This window comes from Mycteria americana, chromosome 1, assembly GCF_035582795.1.
Source record: "Mycteria americana isolate JAX WOST 10 ecotype Jacksonville Zoo and Gardens chromosome 1, USCA_MyAme_1.0, whole genome shotgun sequence".
NCBI lineage: Eukaryota > Metazoa > Chordata > Aves > Ciconiiformes > Ciconiidae > Mycteria > Mycteria americana.
In genome coordinates this window covers 64,268,023-64,290,890 of record NC_134365.1, presented here as the reverse complement: position 1 = coordinate 64,290,890, position 22,868 = coordinate 64,268,023, and the positions used below count along the sequence as shown (strand labels likewise).

The following is a 22,868-nucleotide window of genomic DNA, read 5'->3' as shown; positions in this document are numbered from 1 at the left end:
GATAGCCTGAAAGCCAGAGTTTAATGAAGATAAGCATCCTAGGAACTCATCAGCTTAGGAGCAGGAATTAAAGCTTAGAGGTCTTTTTAGGATTTTGACTGCTGTCATACTTCCTTTCTCTCCACTGTTCGCTTGATGGGCATTTTGTTTTTTCTGTCATGTGCAAAATGCTTTGTGAGTTATCTGTGGGACCTTTTCTGCTTTTCATCAGAAAGTGCAGTCAGCTTTACAAATGTACAGAGAAGTGAAATATATGTTTCTCTACAAAGGCAGAGAAAGAATGTCTTATGGCAGTGCTTTAAGATGAGCAAGCTCCTTTCCCCACACACCAGGACACTGGATGGTAGCAGGGAAATTCTCCAAGTTCCTTCTTTGTAAATAATTTTCTTTGGGAAAGGAATCGAAAGTGAAAGGAATCGAAAGTTTCCAGAAAAGAACTATCAAGCTGTGTGGTGATATGTCTGAATTGCTGCTAAACTGAGATGATGCTTGTCAAGAGGGTTTTTTTCCTTGTGTTTGGTTTTGGGGCTCTTTTTTTTTTTGTTTGTTTGTTTATTTAATGAGCTGCTGAAATATGTTCCTTTAAATTCTCAAAAGTGCTACAATAGCAATGGCACCTGTATAGATCAGCGTAGGAGTTCTTGTAACAGTTTATCTATTTAAGTGATAGATAAAACCAGATCACGTTTATCTATCTAGTTTCAGAAATCACAACCTTTAGGCTGTTATGTTTATGATCAGACATGTTCAATTTCTGTAGATAAACCAGATTTAAGAACTACTGAAGGAAAAATAAAATAAAGTCTGAGTAAAGAAACAAGTTACTTTGGGAATGGCTTGAATTCTAATCAGGCTGCATGTTGCTCACAGTGTGATAGCATCTGTACACTAATAGGATAGCTCTCATGGATTTCAGAATGTATTTAAGAAAAAAAATTACAACATTTAAAGTGTTTTAATTTCACAAACTGTATGATAACCCATGGTTTTCTAGAATAATGGATGGGAATCATTCTCTGTAGTACCTTTGGGTAAGTAGCTTTATACCACAGATGTTAAGTCTGGAAAGACTTTTGAAGATGTAATTAGACTTGGAGAGAACAGAATAAAAGTGTGGTATGGGTTTGACAGTTGATTGTAGTACAGTCAATACCATTCTTTGTCAAGGTAATTCCTTTTCTAGAGAAAGAAAATAAAACAGATCTCTTTTGACTAGTGAAATATTTCATACAGCCGTATATGGGAAACTGTTATTAATTTGCATTTTTCTCTGCTCACTTTATGGGAAACATTGACTAGACTTGTTACAGGCTTAATAATGGGTATTAGGCAATAGGTTGGTAGGTTTTTTCCATTTTGTTTAGCATATTTAATATTTTTGTTAATGACTGATGTGGTAGAATCATAACTAAAATGTATGCAACACCAAAACTACCAAGTGTCAATATGAAAATAGTATTGCTGATGTTAGCTTTTTGCCCTGCTCTGCACTACAGTATGTTGGCTGGCCTAGACTCCCTCTGTGCCTATGTCTAGATAGGGGACTAGAATGATGCTACTTGCATAGCTTCTCAGCTCTTGGGATGAAAAAGAGGAACATAAAATGCAAGAAGTTTTCTCCTCCTTCAGGTGATCTACCCCAAAATGAGCCAGGCTAGACTGCACAGGATCCACAGAGACTGATGGATATGAGAAGTGGCAGAGGGTGGTTTCAAGTTCTGTTATAACAGGGATTGTCAAACTGTCATGTGGTGTACTCACCTCATGAGGTGAACTCTCCTGGGAAGCAGCCCTAAATCTCTGGGAGAGAAGGGAGTATGAGGTGTCTATCTGCCACTTGTATTGAAAAGCTGTTGTGCAACCTTCCACAGAGCACTGGAATTTTTAAACTCTTGGTCTTGGACCATAGCTTCCCTACTTCACTCTGTTTTAAACAAAGAAAGTGTCCTTGACTTTTCCTGTACAAACAGTGTGCTATTCCCTTGAATCAGATCAAACTCCGTTCTAGTTGGAATTCATGTTTCTTGGATGAGGTAGCCAGAATTTTACATGAGAGTTTCATGTAATCACATTATATATCTCTTCAGATAAAATCTCTCACCCAGCATTAATCTCTAAAAGTTACCTGTCTAGTCAAATTTCCTTCTAAGTCAGTGGAGAGAGATAAAACGTCTCCTGGAGGTGCCCATCACATCCTAGAATTGGTGCTGTGTAGCAACCAAGAGTATCATTTGAGTATTCCATGATGTTGCCTCAGAAGCCAGAAAGGATCACAATACCTTGAAGTTTTATGATACAGTTAAATCTTTTGATCAGATGAGTGGATAAGGATACTCTTTCACATTGAAACTTCGCTCCCTTGCTCTTTTGGAGGGGCCAGGACACCTTCCTAGGAGAATCTACCATATAGAGGAGGCTGCAGCACAAGACAGTTTGCTATAAAATGCAACCATTTTTTTTCAGGGAAACAAACAAAATAAATGGAGTCCTTTACCTCATGTTTATCCACTCTTTACGTTACAATAATGAATGATGACTGCGTGGTATAAAAGGAACTAATTGTGAAAAATAGCATTTCTGCTAACTGCAGTATTTTGGTATTAATTTTATTTATTTTGTTTAAACTAGGGTCTTTGGTAATTGAAGATAAAGAAACCCCACCACATATGCCCAAGAGCCCTGTGATGGAAACAAATGTACAGCCACCAGGCAGCTTACCTTCAAACCAGCTGTCTAAGTTCCCAACGCAGATAAGCTTAGCTCAGCTCCGACTCCAGCACATGCAGCAACAGGTCATGGCTCAGAGACAGCAAGCTCAACGCAGAGCAGGTCCAGTAGGTTTACCAAACCCAAGAATGCCAGGAGCCATGCAGCAACCTCCTGCTTCTCATCAAGTAAGTTATGACTATTTCCAGAGAAGACTCTCTTATTTCCACGGCACTGAAGGAGAAAGTAAAGAAAGATAACAAAAGAGAAAGAAATTAAGTCTAGATACATCACTTCAGATAGCTTCATCTTTAGCACATGGCTATGTAGATGGGTTAGGGAACACTTTCTTTACTGAGAATTGAATGGGCATTTTAAACTTGTGTGGCAAAGTACATGGTAGCACTCAGCCTATTTTTATTCATTTAAAAAAAAATCAAATGGTATCCAACCATATATAGTGCTGAGCTACACATTTTGTATTTCTGTCAAATGATTAAAAAGTGAATCTGTCGTTAATTTTTTTCCAAGGCTTGTTTGCATAAAACTGTGATTCTCCCATATAACTTTCAAAGTTGGAAATACTCTCACTGGCTCTTGTGACCTATCTGCATTTATTATATCAGAATAATTCAAAACCATCTACTAGGTTTTGTTTTTAACACTGAAAATCAATGTGTTGTGTGATCATTCAGATAAATGGTGTGGTATTACTTGTTTGCATCTAATTTGTTAAGAGTTTCAGAAGTTTAAAAGGGCCGTTTGGTAAAAATTTCTGGAACATTGAATCAGCTGACTTGCAGAATCGTTTGTTTGTTTGTTTTCATGCAGGCACCTCCGCGCTTGATTCATTTTCAGAATCATAGCCCCAAGTCCAATGGTTCAGCTCTTCCTGCACAACAGATGAGATTTCCCCCAAATCAGAACCTACCAAGGCAAGCAATAAAGCCCAACCCATTGCAAATGGCATTCTTGGCACAGCAAGCTATAAAACAGGTAGAGTTGCTTTCCCTTTTCACTCTCCATGTAGAAATAAAACATCAAATGTGCTTTATATCATCTTACTTTTGTATTATGTTTCTAGAGTGCTTTTCAATTAGAACAGAGACTGCATTTTTCTCTATAACAAGATACCCACAGTTTTCTTAATGAGATAACTGTCAAATTTATTTCATTTTGACACTTCTAAGCAGCTGCAGCATTACAGAAGTGAGCCACTGTGTGTGCTGTGTAGGTGTTTCATTCTCTTCTTTGCTATTACTGTGATTTCTGGCCACTTATGCAAAACTTAACATGGCCGTGGTCTGCACGCTACCATCAGTGAATAGACAAAACAGAAAATCCCACTGTTGAGCCTGAAGTTAGTGACTTCACTAGGCACCAGGTACAAGCTTGACCAACAAGCTATAGCTGCTACCATTCTCCAGACTATGCCAAATCTGAACTTCTACAGATGAGGAGAGTCCACAACTGTGGGACCTCTGCTGAGTAAGACTGATCAATACCCAGCTAATCAGCAGTTGAACTGGGCAGAAGTTTTCTGGATGTTCAGGAAGGCAAATCTTTATTAAAAAGCATATTAACACATGGGTTGTTAGGTATGTGGAAGGAAGGAGAAAATCATGTCACTAGAGGTCAGGAGGGAAGAAGCAAATGAATCTGGCCTGTGACCTGAGAAGTGGAGTAATATCATTCATGTTTGCCATGCTTATGATGTCAGAGAACTAATTCCAACTAAACTGAAGAAAGCTGTACAATATCTAAGAGAATCTGTAGTAACAAAAACTAAGTCACTTCCATTCTGTGCCTCTGAAAAGAAGATTGGCCTGTCTGCAAGCCTTTCTTTCAAGTATTTTCATTATTCAGTAATGTCTTTCTGAAACTAGAAACCAGTAAATAGAATGACTGACTAAAAAGGAATTGAGCAGGGTCAAATTTTGCCTATGGTTGCCAAGAAATTCCATTAAATTCATTGAAAACTGCATATGTCTAAATGAGAAAGAAATTTAGTCTGACTTGACTGTGCACTTCATATCATGGTGTTAAACATATATGTGGGTGGAGATCCAGTCAGCATTTCAAATTCTTAATCACTTTAAGTTGTTAAGGGAAGCACAACATCAAATACTTGATGGCGTCCAAGTGACACTATAGCTATTTACTTAATAAAGCACTGGAGCAGTTGTGCATTCAGCCTATTATCTGTAATGCTTTTATTTCACTAAAACTGTTACATTCCTCCCACAACACTGTCAATGCAGCATGAAATATTAATAGATACTTAACATCGAGATATAGCTTTGAATTTAAGAATTCACATTCATTTCTTCTATTCGTGGTTTTCAGCTACTTGTCATCTTCCCTTGTCTTGTAAGATTCGTTCTTGAAATTAGATAACTTCAGAGTAAATCAGAATTTTATATTTGAATTCAGCTTACTGAACTAAGCTGCTTGTTTAACTGATGAGTTAGAACCAGTATATGCAGTAGATGTGATCTGTTGAAAAAAATAATGCTGAATTATGGATTATTGTCTTGTCTTTTAGTGGCAGATTGGTAGTGGACAACCTTCAACTGCCCTTTCAACTGCAAGCAGCACAACATCTACTCCATCCAGCCCCACAGTCACTAGTGCTGTAGGATGTGATGGGAAGACATACGGTCCCCCTGTGGTAGATTTGAGTTCTCCAGTGGGTAGCTCCTACAATCTACCATCTCTTCCTGATGTAAGTGTAACATAAGAGCAATGTTTTATGGATTATATTTTGAAGTAAGCCTTAATGTTTGCGAAAAGTAGAAACCTTTTAGACTCAAATTCTTCCTCTGTTTGTCAAAACGAGACAGTTCCAGAAGACAATGATGCAGGATTGCCTACATGTTGCTGGCAATATTCAGAACTGTTCTGGGAGACAGCTGTTAGGACAACTAAGGAAAATAACATTGCAGGTTGTAATTGTAATTGGACTTGTTTATTTGGATGCTGCATATTTTTCCCTCATCCCCCATAATGATATTAACAAAAATTAGTTAGCCTAGCTTTTGTTTACCAGTGTCCATAGATAGCACTGGTTTGCTGATGGTATTTCTCATAAATTTTTAACATTTTTTAAATATATTTTGAAGTAATTGAAAGGGCTATCTTAGATAGGTATTAATTGTTGGTATACTGGATATATTCCTTATAACTTTTCCTTTTGGTACTTCTTTTCTTCATATATCCTCTAACATGCCTGTGAGCAGGTGGTAGAAGGAGCATCATAAGATCATCTTTTCTTAAGCTTCTAAACTTCTCTTTCATAGTGTTGTGGTTTAACTCCAGCCAGCAACTAAGCCCCATGCAGCTGCTCGCTCACTCCCCCCTGGCTGGATAGGGGAGGGAATCAGAAGAGTAAAAGTGAGAAACCTCGTGGGTTGAGATAAAGACAGTATACTAAGTAAAGCAAAAGCCGCGCACACAAGCAAAGCAAACCAAGGAATTCATTCACTACTTCCCACGGGCAGGCAGGTGTTCAGCCATCTCCAGGAAAGCAGGGCTCCATCATGCCTAACAGTTGCTTGGGAAGACAAAACGCCATCACTCCAAACGTCCCCCTTCCTCCTCCTTCCCCCACCTTTATATGCTGAGCATGACATCATATGGTATAGAATATCCCTTTGGTCAGCTGGGGTCAGCTGTCCCAGCCGTGTCCCCTCCCAGCTTCTTGTGCACCCCCAGCCTACTCGCTGGTGGGGTGAGAAACAGAAAAGGCCTTGACTGTGTAAGCACTGCTCAGCAATAACAAAAACATCTCTGTATTATCAACACTGTTTTCAGCGCAAATCCAAAACACAGCCCCATACTAGCTTCTATGAAGAAAATTAACTCTATCCTAGCCAAAACCAGCACACACAGTTTCTTCTGATTGGTACATGTTTGTAGGAGGTCCCTGTTAGAGCTCTTGAGTTTTAGTCAGTTGACTTTATTCTTTCAAATAACTGCTGAGCCTATTTTTGTGTTCTAAGACTTATAGATGTCTGAAATGTCATGATTTTCTAGTCATAACTTGCTGTTACTCCCTGTTTCTCCCACCGGTCATTTGTTCTCACCAATAAACTCTAAGATAAAAGTGTTCTATTTTTTAAATAGAGTACATAGAGTATAGAATCACATTATCTGTCAGGCTTAAAAGGTGAACTACACAACATGGTCATAAAACTACTGAGTCTGTGAGACATTTTAGCATACTGATTTTTGTGCATAGTATTATTATGAACTCTTCCACTTGTATATGGTTAAGGTTATGCTATTAAGATACATGGCCCAAATCACTGTAAATATGCTGACCTAGCAGAGGCTTCTGCATCCACTGAGGATAAGTCTAGCTTATAAACAGAAATTTCAGTGGTCAATGCAGTTGATATAAGTGGATTTGTGAGGTGTCTGGATAATTGAGAAAACTGATACCAAGGTGACCTATTTTCTTATAAAATATGATCTTTTGTATTGCAAAAAACCTAACAAAAAAGCCTTTTGGGAGCCCCTAAAACAGAGTTCAGTTGTCTGGCCTGGGCTGTGGGTAGAAAGAACAAGTGTTGATTTGCTGTTCACATTTTGAGTCAATATGCATGGCCCCTGCCCAGAAAGGATGTGGGAGAGATGCAATCGAGTGTCCTTTGAGGTTCTTCCAGTCCTGTTAAATACTAGTGGAGTAATGGGTAGTTTGTGTATTGCTTATTATCTTTTTTAGAGTATGTAATGTGAGCATGTCAAAAGAAGGCGTGGAGATAAAAATTCATCTCTTACTTCAGTGTGTGAAAGCTACCTGTCTGATGTAAGCCTTCTCTGTAGCTGATGGAGAAAAATTGGCACTTACAGAATCATCTGATCTTAAAATGAAGCACTAGATGTCTAGATTTGGCCATTTCTTTTCTTTTTAGAGGAAGCAAGATGACCTGTTTTAAAGTAACCACCTCACTTTTTGGATGGCTAAAGTTAGGTGAAATGCATTTGGTCTTCACCTTCAAAATAACAGAATGGCAGAGGCATGGGGTGGCTTTTTGTTGTTGTTTGTGGCGGAGGGTTGTGGGTTTTTTCCCCTCCCAACACTAACTGCTTCCCCTTTCTTCCCCACCTTTTAGATTGATTGTTCAGGAAACATCGCACTGGATAATGTTGTAAGGAAGGATGGCACTGCAGAGCAGAATCAGCCAAAACCCCCTTCAAACCGAACTGTGCAGTCACCAAATTCATCAGTACCATCACCAGGCCTCTCAGGTAATTGGAATGTGGTGCAATTTTCTGTTAAAGTGGTGTAATGGAAAAATCTAATGTGACACTGTTAACACTGGTATCAGAATTAGTTACTTCTATTTTAGACCAAAGATGAGAAATATGAAAATGAAGGCAAAGTTGTAGAAGCCCTAGTAGGAGGTAAAGTTGAGACAATATTTTAGCATTGTCAACAAAGGTAAGTGGCCAGATCTTAAAAATGTGGAGGGAAAAGCATAACATATTTTAGCAAATTGCATAGAAATACATAGAAAAACGTCACTCTTAGGGGTACACCAAATTAAAACCTAGAAGCTGTGATAGGAGACAAGTATTTGAAAAAGCAAGATAGGATGTAACAGGAGACAGTGGCTACAAATGGTGACTTGGGAAGTTCAATTTGGATATTAGACAGTCTTTTTCACTAGAATGGTAGTGCAGCACTGGCACAGGTTGACCAGAGAGGTTATTGTTATGGGTAGTTAAATGTGGTGGACTTGGAAGGACCCAGGGGATTCCTGTCACCATGCCTGGTGGCAATCAGCAGCTGCTCCTTACTCCCATTTCCCAGTCTCCCCTGTAGTGAGGCTATGTGAGCGTGAATTCCCAATAAGCACTTGTGCAACATTTGTGCACTCGCATGGTGTTCACGCGCTTGGGCAGATTAGCTGAGACGGGTGGATAATGCATTCACAGACAGCACAAACAGCCCACTCTGGTTTCTCAGGACCAATGCTCAGCAAAAATGTCCTTCACAAGTCTTTTGGCTATCTGGTCCCCAGACCTTTGCTCTCTCTCATATCTGGCCCCCATACTTCTTCCTACTTGCCAGCCCATCTGGCTTAAAGTTTCCTAGCAGATCTGCTGAGAGATCTGCTAGAACTTAATAAAGTAAGACAAAACAAACTGCAGTGATCAGGTGGAGGGGTCAGCCTGCTTACATGCAATGGGCCCCTTTTTAGTCCTCTCCTTCCCTCTATTACCCGATGCTTCTCATCCTCTCATGAATTTGTATTAAATGAGATATGGGTTAAATAAATGACACTGCAGGAGAAATTTTCCCCAAGACCTGTGTACTTCTCCGAGTCACATCTCAGACTTGGCACAGACCTGTGTTTTGTTCTAATCTGATTCTTCTGTCCTAGGAGGAGTCAGTGTGACAAACATACACCCTCCAATTCGCTCACCCAGTGCCTCCAGTGTTGGGAGCAGAGAGAGGTAAGGAAAGAGTGGGAGAGAAGAAAATGTAACTTCCACCTCTGTAGAACATGCCTCAGTCTCTTCTCATTAATCCATATCGGAGTCAATTTGCCTCACCTTCTCTGTGAACAGGCCAGGCCTGATGGTTATTACAGCACTCTTTGCATTCTAAAAGTAGTAATTTCATTTGAATGTATTAATAGCACATCTATAAATGTATTAACTCTGTAAAAGATGGCTAGGTTGGCATTATTAAAAGAATGCCAATTCCAAATTAGGTTTTAAATTCAGAAAAATCAGCTAAAGGAAAAAGTTACATATTGAAAGTCCTCATGGAACTATAAATGACTTTGGATTTAAGGAACTGATGTTACAAAGAGGGTTATTAAGAATTTTCTGCCATAATACAGTTGGTTAAGTGAGCACTAGATATCTACTGAGAGTCTACACAAATGTTTTTATCCCTTAGTGATGGAATATTAATGAACAAATAGATTTACACAATGTTGTTTGAAGAGTGCAGATCCATTAATGTGTTCCAATAAATTAGAGCATACATCTGACATGAGATTAATTTTTCATGCAGAGAAAAATCAGATGACATTCATCCTACTTGAATTGGAAATGCAGATGCTTTTTAATATAGAATACCTTTTGCTCCATTCCATTTATGCAGTAAATGCTGTGAAGGACTCTTAAGAACTGTTTAAATGTTTGTCTGAGGAGTCTTTTACTTGCATTTAAAAAATGTGATTCTATCTGCTGCTGCTTGAATTAATTTTGTTAGATTTAAAATTCTAAATTATTATTAAAAAATAATCATAAGCTGGTATTTTTGAGTGTGGTTGTCCATTCTCATCCTATTATGACTACACACATGAAAAAAGACAGATCTAGTTCTAAAAGTAAGGCCCCAGTTTTGGTAGAGCTGCAAGGCTGTAAGAAATTCTTCCAAGATAATGTAAATATCTGTTTTATCTGGCTTATTTGCTTTGTGGTTTCCAATGATCAGTGAGGCTCTGGAGAAACACTGGCCTTCCCCAAAATGCAGCTGCATCTCCTCCAAACTGGGATGATATTCAGTGGAAGTGCTTTTTTGTGTATGACCTAAAAGAAACGGAGATTATTTGCAAATCTTGCACTAATGGGAAGTAAAACCATGAGTAATTCTCTAATTCTGGAACTGCGCCATTAAAATTTTCCCTTTTTGTAATGCCTTTTCAATATACATGAAAGGAAATAAACTTGGGTGTTGTATTCTATAAAAGCAATACTGCAGTGCTCAGGATTCAAAGAAGCAAAATGGATTAGCATCCTGAGGTCTCGGAAAGCATCAGTTTACAAAAGGTGTCCAGTTCTGACTCTTAATCTCCTTTTTTTCCTGCCTCTTTCTGTCATTTGCAGTTCTGGCTCCTCCAGCAGGCCACCAGGAGCTGATTCTACACACAAAGTCCCGGTTGTTATGTTGGAGCCGATCAGAATTAAACAGGAGTCGAGTGCACCAAATGAGAACTTTGATTTCCCAGTTGTTATAGTGAAGCAAGAAACAGATGAGGAATCCCGGCCTCGGAATGTAATATTAAATTATAAAGATCTCCTTTCTTTTTGCTGGAGGGTATTTTGCATTTATGGGGAATAAAATAATTTACTAATATTCTATTGGGGACTTTTTCAGGGGAAAACTAAAAAGCTAAATAAAAGGAAGAGGTGAAATTCAAAATCAAACTAGCTCTACTGCCAATTCAATTAATTAACTGGTGCGATCAGACTGCTTTTATCCATTGAAAACCTGGGAAGGCAGAAAACAGCTTGCAAACATCAAATTTTCACGTGGTGCTAGGAAGTGTTTCTAATCATAATGCAGTAATATACATGAATAAGGTTGCTAGGCTTTTGGGGCATCAAAGATTAGTTTTGTTTGTTATTAGTGGAGCAGTGAGCAGTAAATAGCCTTTCATAGCTGATTTCTTGTGTTTAGTTGCCTGATGCTATAGTACAATAGTAATTTTTGCATGCATGTTGCAAGTTGTATGGCTGCCTGCATATAAATTTGTTATTCTGGTCAGTTTACTTGTTGTTAGGTTCATGTAAATTCACATCAATATTATAATCTGACTTCCTTTGTTTCTTCTTACAGGCCACCTTTTCAAGAAGCATACTTACTTCGTTGCTGTTAGATAGCAATCATAATTCCACTTCTGATGAAGCTGTCTTAAGAACAGATGCACCGGACAGCACAGATGATCAACCAGGGATACTGCAGGAGAACACATCCAGTGGGAAGACAGGATGGATAGGCCCCCCCCACATTGGGGAGGGCAGAAAAGAGGATGATCCCAATGAAGACTGGTGTGCAGTATGTCAAAATGGAGGGGAGCTCCTTTGCTGTGAGAAGTGCCCCAAAGTATTCCATCTTTCTTGTCATGTCCCTACGTTGATGAGCTTTCCAAGGTAATTATGTCCCCTTCAATTCCATCTATACTTGCATTAAAAGACATAAGCTTTGTATTGTGAAACCCAATACAAGAAGTTTCAGCCTCGAAGGAAGCAGTGTCTTCTTTGAAGTCTTGAATCCAGAAGTTTTGTTAATTGGTGAAAATCAGAATTTGCATTGAAACTCCAGTTTAACTTCACAGATTTGCAGCCACAATAATAAAACTCTTCACTTATTTGGCAATTAAGCAAGATCACTTACATCAAGGGCATCTATTATTAAAATTGGGCCACAGAATTACCAATCTGTCATAAAATGTTTTAAGGATGACATAAAAGATTTACATTTCTTTAATAATAGTAATAGTAATAATAATAATAATAATAATAAGGATGACATAAAAGATTTACATTTCTTTAATAATAGTAATAGTAATAATAATAATAATAACAATAATAATAAACTTAAAGAAAAATCTAAGCTAATATGGTATTAAATATATTATTTACTATAGTGCTAAACATGGCTTCACTCCAAGCCTGGCATGTCGTGACTGACATCTTGTAGTAACACCTTCTTCAATGTTGAAACAAGCAAGTAGGCTTTCTTGATTGGCTGTTACAAAACAACTACTCAGTTTCTTGAGTTTCAAAATGCAGTCTTAAATAGGTTGTTGTTATAAGCATTACTGGCATTTGCATCTGAAATTAGTGTCTGATTAAAATAAATGGCATTTTGCAATGTTCCAACTTGGAAATGCCATGCAATAAGCTTATTAGTATTAAAGGATAAAACCATCTGTCATAACATGTTCATTGTTTAATGCTTTTATAAATATTAGGTGTTTTTATTAAATATCAGCATAGTTTGCTGGTGTAAAACGTTTGGATAGCAACTTAGTATAGTACATTGATCGTGTCTGTGCTACTCTGAACAAGCACACTTCTGCAAGCATATCTACTCTGTTAAATGTCACTAGATAGGGCACATAAAAATGTTTCTTTTAGCTTTTGAAATTTCAAATTACAGTTTGGGGTTTTTTTAAATAAAATGATGCTATGTTACAGCTTTGTACCATAAGCAAAACCCAGTAAAGTACAGTAAGCACTTAAACTAATAAACATTTGTGCCTTTCTGACAACAAAAAAAATAATCTTTAAGCAGGTAGATAACTATGTATTTACAAGACTTTGTTTCTATTAAAATTAAAGCTTCAAGAATAAGTCTTTAAAATTTCTCTTTTTTACTGGATCATTCTGTGGAAACGGAGATGATGATGTCTGGGGGCAAGGGAGCCAAAAACAACTTTTCTGACAAGTGTTCAAGATCTGTAAAGATGCATAATAATACAAGTGCACTGTCTTCCTGGACTTCAGAACCACAGTTAGCTTAATTTTCCTCCCGGCTTCAGATGTATCAGGTTTTTGTTCTCATCTTTGTGGGGAGTTTTTTTGCAACTGTAACAGTCTGCTTAACAAACTTTGGTCTCTTAGCATTAGTTCCTTCAAACACACAAAACAATTCCTTTACTATTATGTCATGATAATACTACTTCTTTCATGATTGCTTTTTGTTCTTGCTTCAGGTGGGTAGAACAATGTCCCCTACAGATTCACAAGGTCACTGCATCTTTTTTCCTTCACTCCAACCCACCACACTCTTCCTGATTCTTGGATATTTAAATGTATCATTCCTCCATCTTTCATACGTTTCCTGTTTTCTTGTATCATAAGATCTTTAGATCATGGCCTGTATCTATTTTTGTTTATCTACAGCGTCATTTCTCTGGTGCTAGTCCAGGCACAGTGGTGACACTGTCATATCAATAACTCTTGTCAAGTTAAGACAGTAGAAGGTAAAAGTCTCTTTGAAGGAAAATGCCCATTATTCACTACTGTATGCTACAGTTAGCAGATGGTGGAAATCTTTGGATTACTCTAAACAAAAAACAGTAAGATTTTTTTTTTTTTTTAAACTTGGAAAGTCTTCTGCCGTACTGTCGAAATGAATTAAAAGGTGCTGCAGAAACTACTTCCCATTTACAAAGATCTTACTATAACATACCTCTGAGTAAATACACGCAGTTAGATCTCATAACTGGTTATTGCTGAATTCTGTCTACTGTGTAAGAAGTACAATTCAGCCCTCTTGTGGTTATCTGCAAGCATGCAAGTTTCTTTGTTTGTGGAGAACTATGTTAGAAACAGACTCTTCATAGGTTTTTCAAAACTTTGAGGTTCACAAATTGTGTTAGAGAATCAGTGAACATAGCTTGCAGAACTAATTTTGTCATACTCTTACATTGTCATTTTTAGGGTTTTCCTAAACTAGCTGATAAAATCGGGAACATGTGAAAGTTTTAGGGAGTGAAGAATTTCCAGTTTTCAAAAAAACCTTGTCCAGGGTAATCTATATAGAGTAGTAATATGTTGTAGGTCAAGCTTGTGGAGAGAATATATAGTTCTTGCCATATAACACTAACACTTTTCCTTCTGTTTGGCCTATATGATTCCTTCAGTCTCTCTTTAGTTAGCAAACAGAACTCTTAATAGTGCTTTGGTTGAATCCTATGAGCTCAAGTGAAACATTTCAGTACTAACAAAGGTAGACACCATTTGTCTATTATGACAAGCCATTTTCTGTTATGACACCATAAATGACACCAGTGCCATTACAAAGGAAACAAAGTTCTAATAAAGCATTTTTGCCAGCAATCTCTGCCTTTTGTAGTATTTAAAAAACCACCACCACCAAAACAACACACGATGCAGAAAAAAACACCCCACAAATGAGGAACTTATCCAGAAGTATGTGGAAAGCCTTTTGTCAAGAGTGTGCTACATCACTGAGCTCAATGTGTCTGTTTGTCTTCTTTAGTGGAGAGTGGATTTGTACATTCTGTCGGGATTTGTCCAAGCCAGAAGTTGAATATGACTGTGATAAACCCACTCACAGCTCTGAAAAAAGAAAATTGGAAGACACTGTGGGTTTGGCACCGATAGACCGTAGGGTAAGGATAAAATGAGTACTGTCTTGCTGCTTCTTGTATTCTGAAATGTATGCATCTTTTAAAAAGCGATGGTAAAAAAGGAGAATTAACTTTTTAAATAGCTCTGAGATCATAGCAGTCTTCATGTAAACATGCTGAACAACACATTCTGAATGTCTGAGAAGTGTTTGTGATCTGGTGCTCTGAACTGGGACTGTGTTCTAGGAATGATCAAGTGCTGTTTCCAACAGAGCTCTCGTACACAGTGACCTTGCATTGAGAATTTTTTTCTTTGTTTGTGCTTTCCAAGTTTGGCATAGATTGATGTTATCAAGCAATGGTTTTAGTCTTTAAAGCACTTTGTCACATCCTTTTAAAAAATTAAGGTGGTTCTTTCACAATGAAGACATACAGAGATGCAGTACTGATCCTGCAGAGTTTAACACAAGTCTCAGGGAATAACTGCTACCCTTTTGCAGGTTTGAATGTTCTGGTGGAAAAGCTACAAAGCGAGCAATGGGTCTCCAACTTTTGGTTTTCCCTTAAACCTCAGAGTTAAAAGAAAAGAAATTGTGCTTTTGAGCAGGCAGTTGAACTGCTTGACAGAATCTTTTGGATTCTTGAGGTTTTGAGGGGGGTTACCTTTTTTGATTTTTCTTATTTCTTTGTAGTTGTTTTATTCTGATTTAAAACTTTCTTTAAGTGATTTTGAACTCTATTGGAAACTTTCAGCAGTGTTTTACTTGGTTTCAGTTGGCAGCTTGTGTAAATACACTGAAATTAGTGTTTTATTTGGGGTCTTAGCCTACCTGTAGAACCATTATTTACATGTGCTACTATCTAAAGGAAAAAAGCTAGCTCTGTTTGTATTTTGCTTTAAATGTAAGTTATAAAAATGTAAGTTATAAATCCTGTAAATATTCTGATAAAGGATCAGCAAGCGTAAAATCACACAAAACTATTTTTAGAATCTCTTTCAAGGCTCAAGATCCAGTTTAATATATTTGGATAAACAAAGAAAAGATATTCCTTCCCACTGCTAACAAAAAGCACTGTAGGCTTTGCAGTTACAGAGCAGTTATACCCAGATCAGGAAAAGTATTACTGATATCTCTGAATATTTGTAAAGCACTAAGAGCCACGCATGCTTTTTTATTCCCTGAAATGTGTGCTGGGCTCAGCAAATGCTGAGTAACACTGTTAGTAACTGTATGAGGTTTCATAGCATGCATTTGAGAGTTCATATCTGTTGCAGAGAAGGGATACTGTAAGCCGTTGGTTATGACAGTTAAGCTTGCTTCCAAATACAGTTTCTGTGCTCACTTTTCTGCTTAGGGGCTGGGGGAGTACTGAGCATCTGTTTGGTATTTTCTGTAGTTTGTCATTTTAGATCAAATCAAGTAGGATTCTCTAATTACTTGAGTATCTATTTTTCTTGACACAGAAGTGTGAAAGACTGCTGCTATACCTCTACTGTCATGAAATGAGTCTTGCTTTTCAAGATCCAGTTCCTCCCACGGTATGTACTTCACTTCTTTCCATTTTAAGTTAGTAGCATAATTGGCGTGTTTCTAGTGACATTTTTATGTCCAATCATGGTCCATTATCAGAAGTCAAGTTTCCCAGACACTGAGTGTATTAAACGTGGTTTTAGAAAACAATTTTTATTTTATATTTACATAACAAATTTTATTAAAACTGTCTGAAGGGGACTTAAAAGTTGAAGCATTGGGTTGAAAGGGGATTTACTAGCAAAATTCCCTGAGAACTGATTTTACTTAATACTTCAAAAATAGACACAAAAAGTAAGTTCTAAGACTGTCTGCTGATTTCACAATGCTGAGTGATATCGCTAAAAAGGTGAATTGGGTTATGTTTGTTTTTTAAAAAAATTACCTGATTTTGAGAATTGAGTACTCCACAATACTAATATGAAATTGAATTTCTTATTATTAGCTCAAAGTTTATTAGTTTTAAATGGTAAACAATACCTGGGTGCATTAGACAATGGAAGGAGGGCAGAAAGTTACTTGTGTGCTGTTACTATTTAAAAAAAAAAAAAAAAAAAAAAAAAGGCAAGCAAATTGTAGTCCAAGGATATACAAAAAGAGCTACCAGTGTGATCAGATGAAAAGTACCTCTTTTATGTTCTTAAAGACAAGTCAGTGGGAAAAGAATTCATCACTAAGTAATATGCTCCTATGCACCCTTTTTATTCCATTTGAATAAAATTTCTTCTTTTGAAGAACATTCCACAGAGTTTAATAATAAGAAAGAACAAAAGAGATAGATTGATTGATTAATCATATAATGGTCATGTATTACTATATTTCAGGAATTATAGCATTTCTCTTAAAATGTGAATCTAGTTAGGAAAAAAGTATAAAAATGCTATCATTAGATTTAATCTCTTATTTTCTGATTACTTTTAAAAGAAAGAATAAATCTTAATCTTACAACCACAGTTTGAGATGCCAAAATCATTGATATCTCTGAAATTTGCCACCATTTCCAAAGACACATTTCATAACCAAAATTCATTTTAAGCAACCCATGTACTGCCTCTGTTTGAGTGGCTTGCCAGAGTTATCATATGGTGGTCTTGAGAGGGAAACTAAATAGATGACTTATTTGACTACATACAAAAATAATGTCCAAATCATTTGCTCTATCGTATGTCATCAATGTAGGTGAGCTTTATATTTGTTTTTGTTTTCTTTTAAAATAGGCATTGGGAGGAGTATATTTTAGCCAGCAAAACTAGCATATGTCACTGTTACTCCAGAAACTGTCTGCACATATGTTAAAAGTACAATTCTTATATCTTAGAATTGTACTTTGAAGATGAGACTAAATCTTGCCCTCTCCCTCAGAGCTAAAGGTTTATAAAACAATAAGTAATGAACATGACTGCATTCAGTAAAAATTTTTATTCTCCATTTAGGTTCCTGATTACTACAAAATAATCAAAAAGCCTATGGACTTGTCAACCATCAAGAAAAGACTTGAAGTGACCAATTCATTCTACACAAAGCCGGAAGATTTTGTGGCTGATTTCAGACTGATTTTCCAAAACTGTGCTGAATTTAATGAGGTTAGAAAAGTAGATACTTTATCTGGTTTTGTAGGCTTAGTTGCTTTCAGTAAAACCGTAGTGGGGGTAGAACTTACAACACAAGAATTTATTCTTGTGAATAAATTTCTGCAGTGAAAACATAGATCACATTTGAAACTACTGTGGTGTTAGATGACTGCGTAGTGTAGATCCTTCCATAGAAGGAAAGAGGACTGTAAAAAACGTGCTAGCTGAATGGCAGGACAGCAGGTAAAGAATAGGACAATTGTTTATCATAGAGGTTAATGGTGGACATTTGATTTAAAAATTCGTTTAATCCTCCTTGCCTCAAATCTTAAATTCAGTGGGATTTTCATTCTGGGAAGTCTGTACTCACCCTTATGCTTTCTAGTTGCATGTTGAGTGATTGTTATTATCCCTCACTGCCCATAACGGAACACATGGTGAAAAAGGGATGCAGGTACTGAGTGGGCCACAAAATGAGAGAGAATTCCACTGGGAATAAAGGCTTCTCTAAGTGGCCTCAGTGGGGTTCTCATCCAGTCACCCTTGATAGCTGGGAATACTTCCTGCCATGGTGACCTCTGCTTCAGGAAACCGATCAGCCATGGTGGCTATGACTGACTGTAGGACTGCCTAGTCTTCCATGTTACAATCACTGTCTATCCTAGTAATATTTTCACCGTAATTAAAAATGGTCTGTAAGCTAGAGAAATTCTAGCATTTCAAGCAGTCATTCCAAAACACTTTAACACCCTGAAGGCATACCTATATATTTCACAGCATAACCCAACTTCTTTTTTTGTTTGTTTCAGTCAGGATTTAAGTTTTTAGAATCTCTTTATAATATAGCTTTCAGAACCCAGGCAGTATGGCTTTTGCAATTGGATTCTGTGATAATCCATCAAAGAAAAAAGTCTTTGGGGGTGTTGGCCAAAAGATCTACCCTCACCCTCTGTTTTGGAGGCTTGTGCTTTTTGGGACCATGTGTTCCACAGGTGCCATTCTTACTGCTGATTGATTTTTTTGTAGTTTGTAAGAGCACCTAAAAGACCTAATGTGATCTAAGTATAAAGCTATTTTGTGATGCATTGATATTGTTAATTCACCCGACAGCCTGATTCAGAAGTGGCTGATGCCGGCATGAAACTTGAAGCATACTTTGAAGAACTTCTAAGGAACCTTTATCCTGAGAGAAAGTTCCCTGTACAACCCAACTGCCAGAGTGAAAAAGATAATCCAGAACTCACTGATGACTCAGATGATGACTTTGTACAGCCCCGGAAAAAACGCCTCAAAGGAGAAGACCGTCAGTTGCTTAAATGAGCCGCATGTGTTACTACGGAACGTTTTTTAAAAACTAAGAATATTTATCACTGTTAATTGTGAAAAGGGGAAAAATCATGACTGCTTTGACTTGTAGGTTTGTGGATATTTACTAGACTTTCTACCCCTTGTCTGAAACACAAATCTAATGGAGATCAAGGCATGTGGAGAGCTTCTCTGAAGTTCCAAACTTTCATCATACTTCTGGAGCAGCACAGAAATTGCCATTTGCGTGGGTTGACAGCTGTTTAACTTTACTTTGAGGAAGAAAGGAAGTTTGTATAGAATTGAACTTTAAAACATTACATGGGTTCAACATGTGGCTTTCTGAGTTTGAAGAAAATGTGATCTCACCAGACTTTTAATTTTACCAAAGGCATGTGGCTGGCCATAATTTGATTTCTTTGTACTGTATTTAACACAAGCCATGAAAACAGATGGTGTAATATTATTGTCCTGGAATACTGACTGGTACAATTAAAGTGTAGTTGCCCCCAGAGAAGTTATCGGTAATTTTAAAGTGTAAGGGAGAGTGTATTAAAATTAACTTTAAAAAAAGAAAAAAAAAGGAATTTGTTTGAGAGTTTTTAATGGAGGAAGTAAAGGACAGAATACTTTGTTTTGTGCCATTTTTCTCACCACCAGCAAGAAACAATGGTATTCCTGTACTATTTTGTTTAACAGGTGTCTTGAATTTGATGTACCTCTGTTTAATGGAGTTGATGGCAAAACCTCGAGGGGAAAAATGTTTGCTTGCAACTATCAGTCAGTCTTTGTGTATGTTTAGAGAGGGGAAAAAAGCATCCTTTCTGTCCACAAGCTCTTGTTGTTTTTCCAAATTTCTAAATATGTTATTGTCAGAATGCAACTAGCATCGTTATTCACTTGGAAGTACAGAAGTTTGAAGAGGCAGAGAAAAAAGAAACATATTGCTCTTCAACCCTTCATCTGTCCCTGTTAAAATCACCAGAAGGTGAGGACAAATTACCTTTTTTTGTTCTGTCTACTTTCCAGAAGCACTGACAACAGTATAGATAATTGTTTCTGTCCTCAGAGATTGCAGAGTTAAAGAAGTACTTGTATGTGGGTGCTCCAGCTATTGGTTTATACCCTTCATTTATGTCATCTTAAATGAAAATGAGTTTTTGGGAGAGCAGGCAGTCTTTTGGATTAATTGAGCTCTGATTGTGCCAGAATTTTGCAGATGGAATTGTGAAGACATCCGAGTGTACACAAGCCTGCTTTTGACTTGCTATGTAGCACTGATGTAGTGCTGTGGATAGAATAGGTCATTGAAGAGACTAGATACGAGTGCTGCTTCTGCCTCCCTGCTGTGTACATATGCACTCAGAAAAAGGCCTTTTTTTTGCCTCTCACCAGATGAGATCCTACCCACCTGCCTTTGTTGTAGGGTGGCACTGCACACTTAAACATAGTGGACACTTCAAAAGAACACTCAGTTGTGTTTGCAGCAGGCCTTTGACATAGCTTTTGAAATGCCATGATCATGTGGTTGATTTTTAAGGTACCCAGAGTAACCATTTATTTTCCCTTTTTCCTTTGTTTGTTTGTTTGTTTGTTTTGGGGTTGGTTTTTGTGGAAGGTTTTTATTACCTGAAGAGAGTTGCTTGTAGCAGGAGTTTTACCATCCCAGAGTACCAGAAAAAAAGGGAGAGAGGTGAAGGAGCAGAACAGGACGGTGAGGGAGACCATTCGAACAAAACAGGTGTGATCAGTGCACACTACAGTAGCACAGACTTAAGAAACAAGAGGCACTGCCATTGCAACGTTTGAAGTCTTAAAGATCTAGCAATGCCTCAAAGTCCTGGATACCCTGTCACCAAGCGTAACAGTGCTCCCAGAGGAAGGTGCTGTGTGTTTCTCCTGACTGGAAGTTGCAAGCACAGATTTATTAGGAGGCTTAGTGCATGTAGAGGTGAAGTTAGACACCCATACAGCTTCACACTCAAGTTGTTCTCCCAGTGGAAAATACTGGGGAGGGGAGCGTCGATGTACTCCTGCAGTCCAGTTACTTATCTGTCTGCTGTAAACTGTTTGAAAATGTCTCTGTTTAAATAATCCACTGGAAAAATCTGACTCAACTTTCATTTTGTGGTCTTGAATGTCACCCTAAGAATCTTCAGAAATTGTCACTGCAATGAGGTTTGAGATGTTAAATTTAACTACTTTAATGCAGACGCACAAATAGTTGAGGAATGCTATTTGGTTTTTAAAGGAAAGTACTATATTCTTTCAAGCTGCTATGGCAAAGACCATATCTACTTTGTGTATTCCCCCCCCCTTTGCCTCAATCCACTGAATGGTGGCCGTTTTCCTCTGGGTTTTTTGGGGCTTGGTTTTTTTTTTTTCTTTTTTGTGTGTGTGTGTGTGTGGAATGTCACTACTAATAGCACTAGTAGTAAAGAGTCTTTCATCTCACTTCACAGGACAGGTAGAAAGCATCTATTTATTGAATCATAAGAAAGGGAACGTCCTTGAGAAATTTGCCATTTGTCTATACAAATCATAGCTCTTACACTGTTCAGTTGCAATTTTTAGTAATGGAAATGGTATGGAGAAGCAATCAACATCAAATGCAGCTCACAGGAAATGACAGATTCCAAAGCTTTATTTTTCTTTCATACCCAATCCAACATCAAACACTCACTTTCATTTTACTTGCTAAAAAGGGGAAAGAAAAAAAAAACCAACATAAAATTAATAAAATGCACGTGAAAACCAACAGAAATGTATACAGGGGAAAATAATATTCATTTGGCTATGTCCAAAAGGTCTTGCCTCTGATAGGCAATCCCCATGACTGCTTTGAGGGTGGACTGATGCTGTCCTAAGAAATTGAAACAAGAGTAGATATGCTTTTTAAATGTAATTGTCTAGATTTCACAAAAAGTTACATTTTTATTTAGTTGCTTCACTTAGACCTAGCTTTAAGGAGCACATCTATCGCGTGGAGCCTTAGCACTAAAGGTTGCCATGTTAAAAGAGGTTTTACATCATGGACTTAAATTCTTGTATGAATTGGATGACTGTACTGTGTGAGGCCCTTGGATGATATGTTCAACAGTCATGACAGAGCAATCCCTGAATGACTACGTACACAAATGGAATCTCTGAAATGACCGCAAGATGAGAGTTAGCAAATTGAATTTAAGATCTAATGGTGGCTTCTCCGAGTACACAACTAGTTCTGCAGATTTTTTTTTTTTGTCCTTTTGACTTGCTGCATGTAAAGGCCAGCAGCTGGAGCTTATAACTCCTATTTGTAGCAAGGGGGATAATAATGCTTTGAATTAAGTCCCCAGGAAAAGGGGGAGATCCCATTGAGGAATCATTACATTGCCATTTATCTCGACCGCTGTTAGCCAAAGTTAATCCAACTGTAGCTGAATCAAAGCTTTCCTTTTAGGTCTAAAGCAGTTTTAATGAAGTGTTTTCCTTAGTAATTATTGTAAATCCACCATTTGAAGGCCTAAGTGGCTCTTTGGCCTCTCTGCATGGGGTTGAATTTCACCCACAAGGGAAGAGTAAGTTGCTTTGTCCACTTCCTTCCTTAAACTTTGGGGGTTTTTTTCCTGTCTTTTACAGAATATCATATAGATATTTTAAATGGCATAAAAATATAAAAGACAAGCATTTAAAGAAGCAGGCAATGATTAATATGTTGCTTTTCTGAAAACCCAAAGGTTAACTGTCCCATGCACCTTGGGGAAACCTTAGAAGATGTGACCCAATGAAGTGTGTGTGTGTATATATATGTAATATGTGTGTGTTTGTATATATGTTTTTTTCAAAGTCTGGTTCTGGAGCCCAGATAAAACAGTTCGGTCAAACATCTGCCTTGCTCTAGGCTGCTAAAGAATGTGGATTAT

General features: G+C 37.5%; 1 protein-coding gene across 1 annotated transcript in view; it reads left to right on the top strand.

The window, feature by feature from the left end:
- The window catches only part of TRIM24 (tripartite motif containing 24), a 66,027-nt gene extending 44,839 nt beyond the window's left edge, over positions 1-21,188 (top strand). The window contains exons 9-19 of the mRNA XM_075503176.1: positions 2,629-2,894; positions 3,538-3,702; positions 5,252-5,431; positions 7,824-7,959; positions 9,099-9,171; positions 10,558-10,726; positions 11,291-11,604; positions 14,465-14,597; positions 16,021-16,095; positions 17,521-17,670; positions 18,769-21,188. Coding sequence (XP_075359291.1) covers positions 2,629-2,894; positions 3,538-3,702; positions 5,252-5,431; positions 7,824-7,959; positions 9,099-9,171; positions 10,558-10,726; positions 11,291-11,604; positions 14,465-14,597; positions 16,021-16,095; positions 17,521-17,670; positions 18,769-18,978 — 1,871 coding nt within the window. The 3' untranslated portion in view covers positions 18,979-21,188. The remainder of the gene's footprint in view (positions 1-2,628; positions 2,895-3,537; positions 3,703-5,251; positions 5,432-7,823; positions 7,960-9,098; positions 9,172-10,557; positions 10,727-11,290; positions 11,605-14,464; positions 14,598-16,020; positions 16,096-17,520; positions 17,671-18,768) is intronic.
- The last annotated feature ends 1,680 nt before the right edge of the window (positions 21,189-22,868 follow it).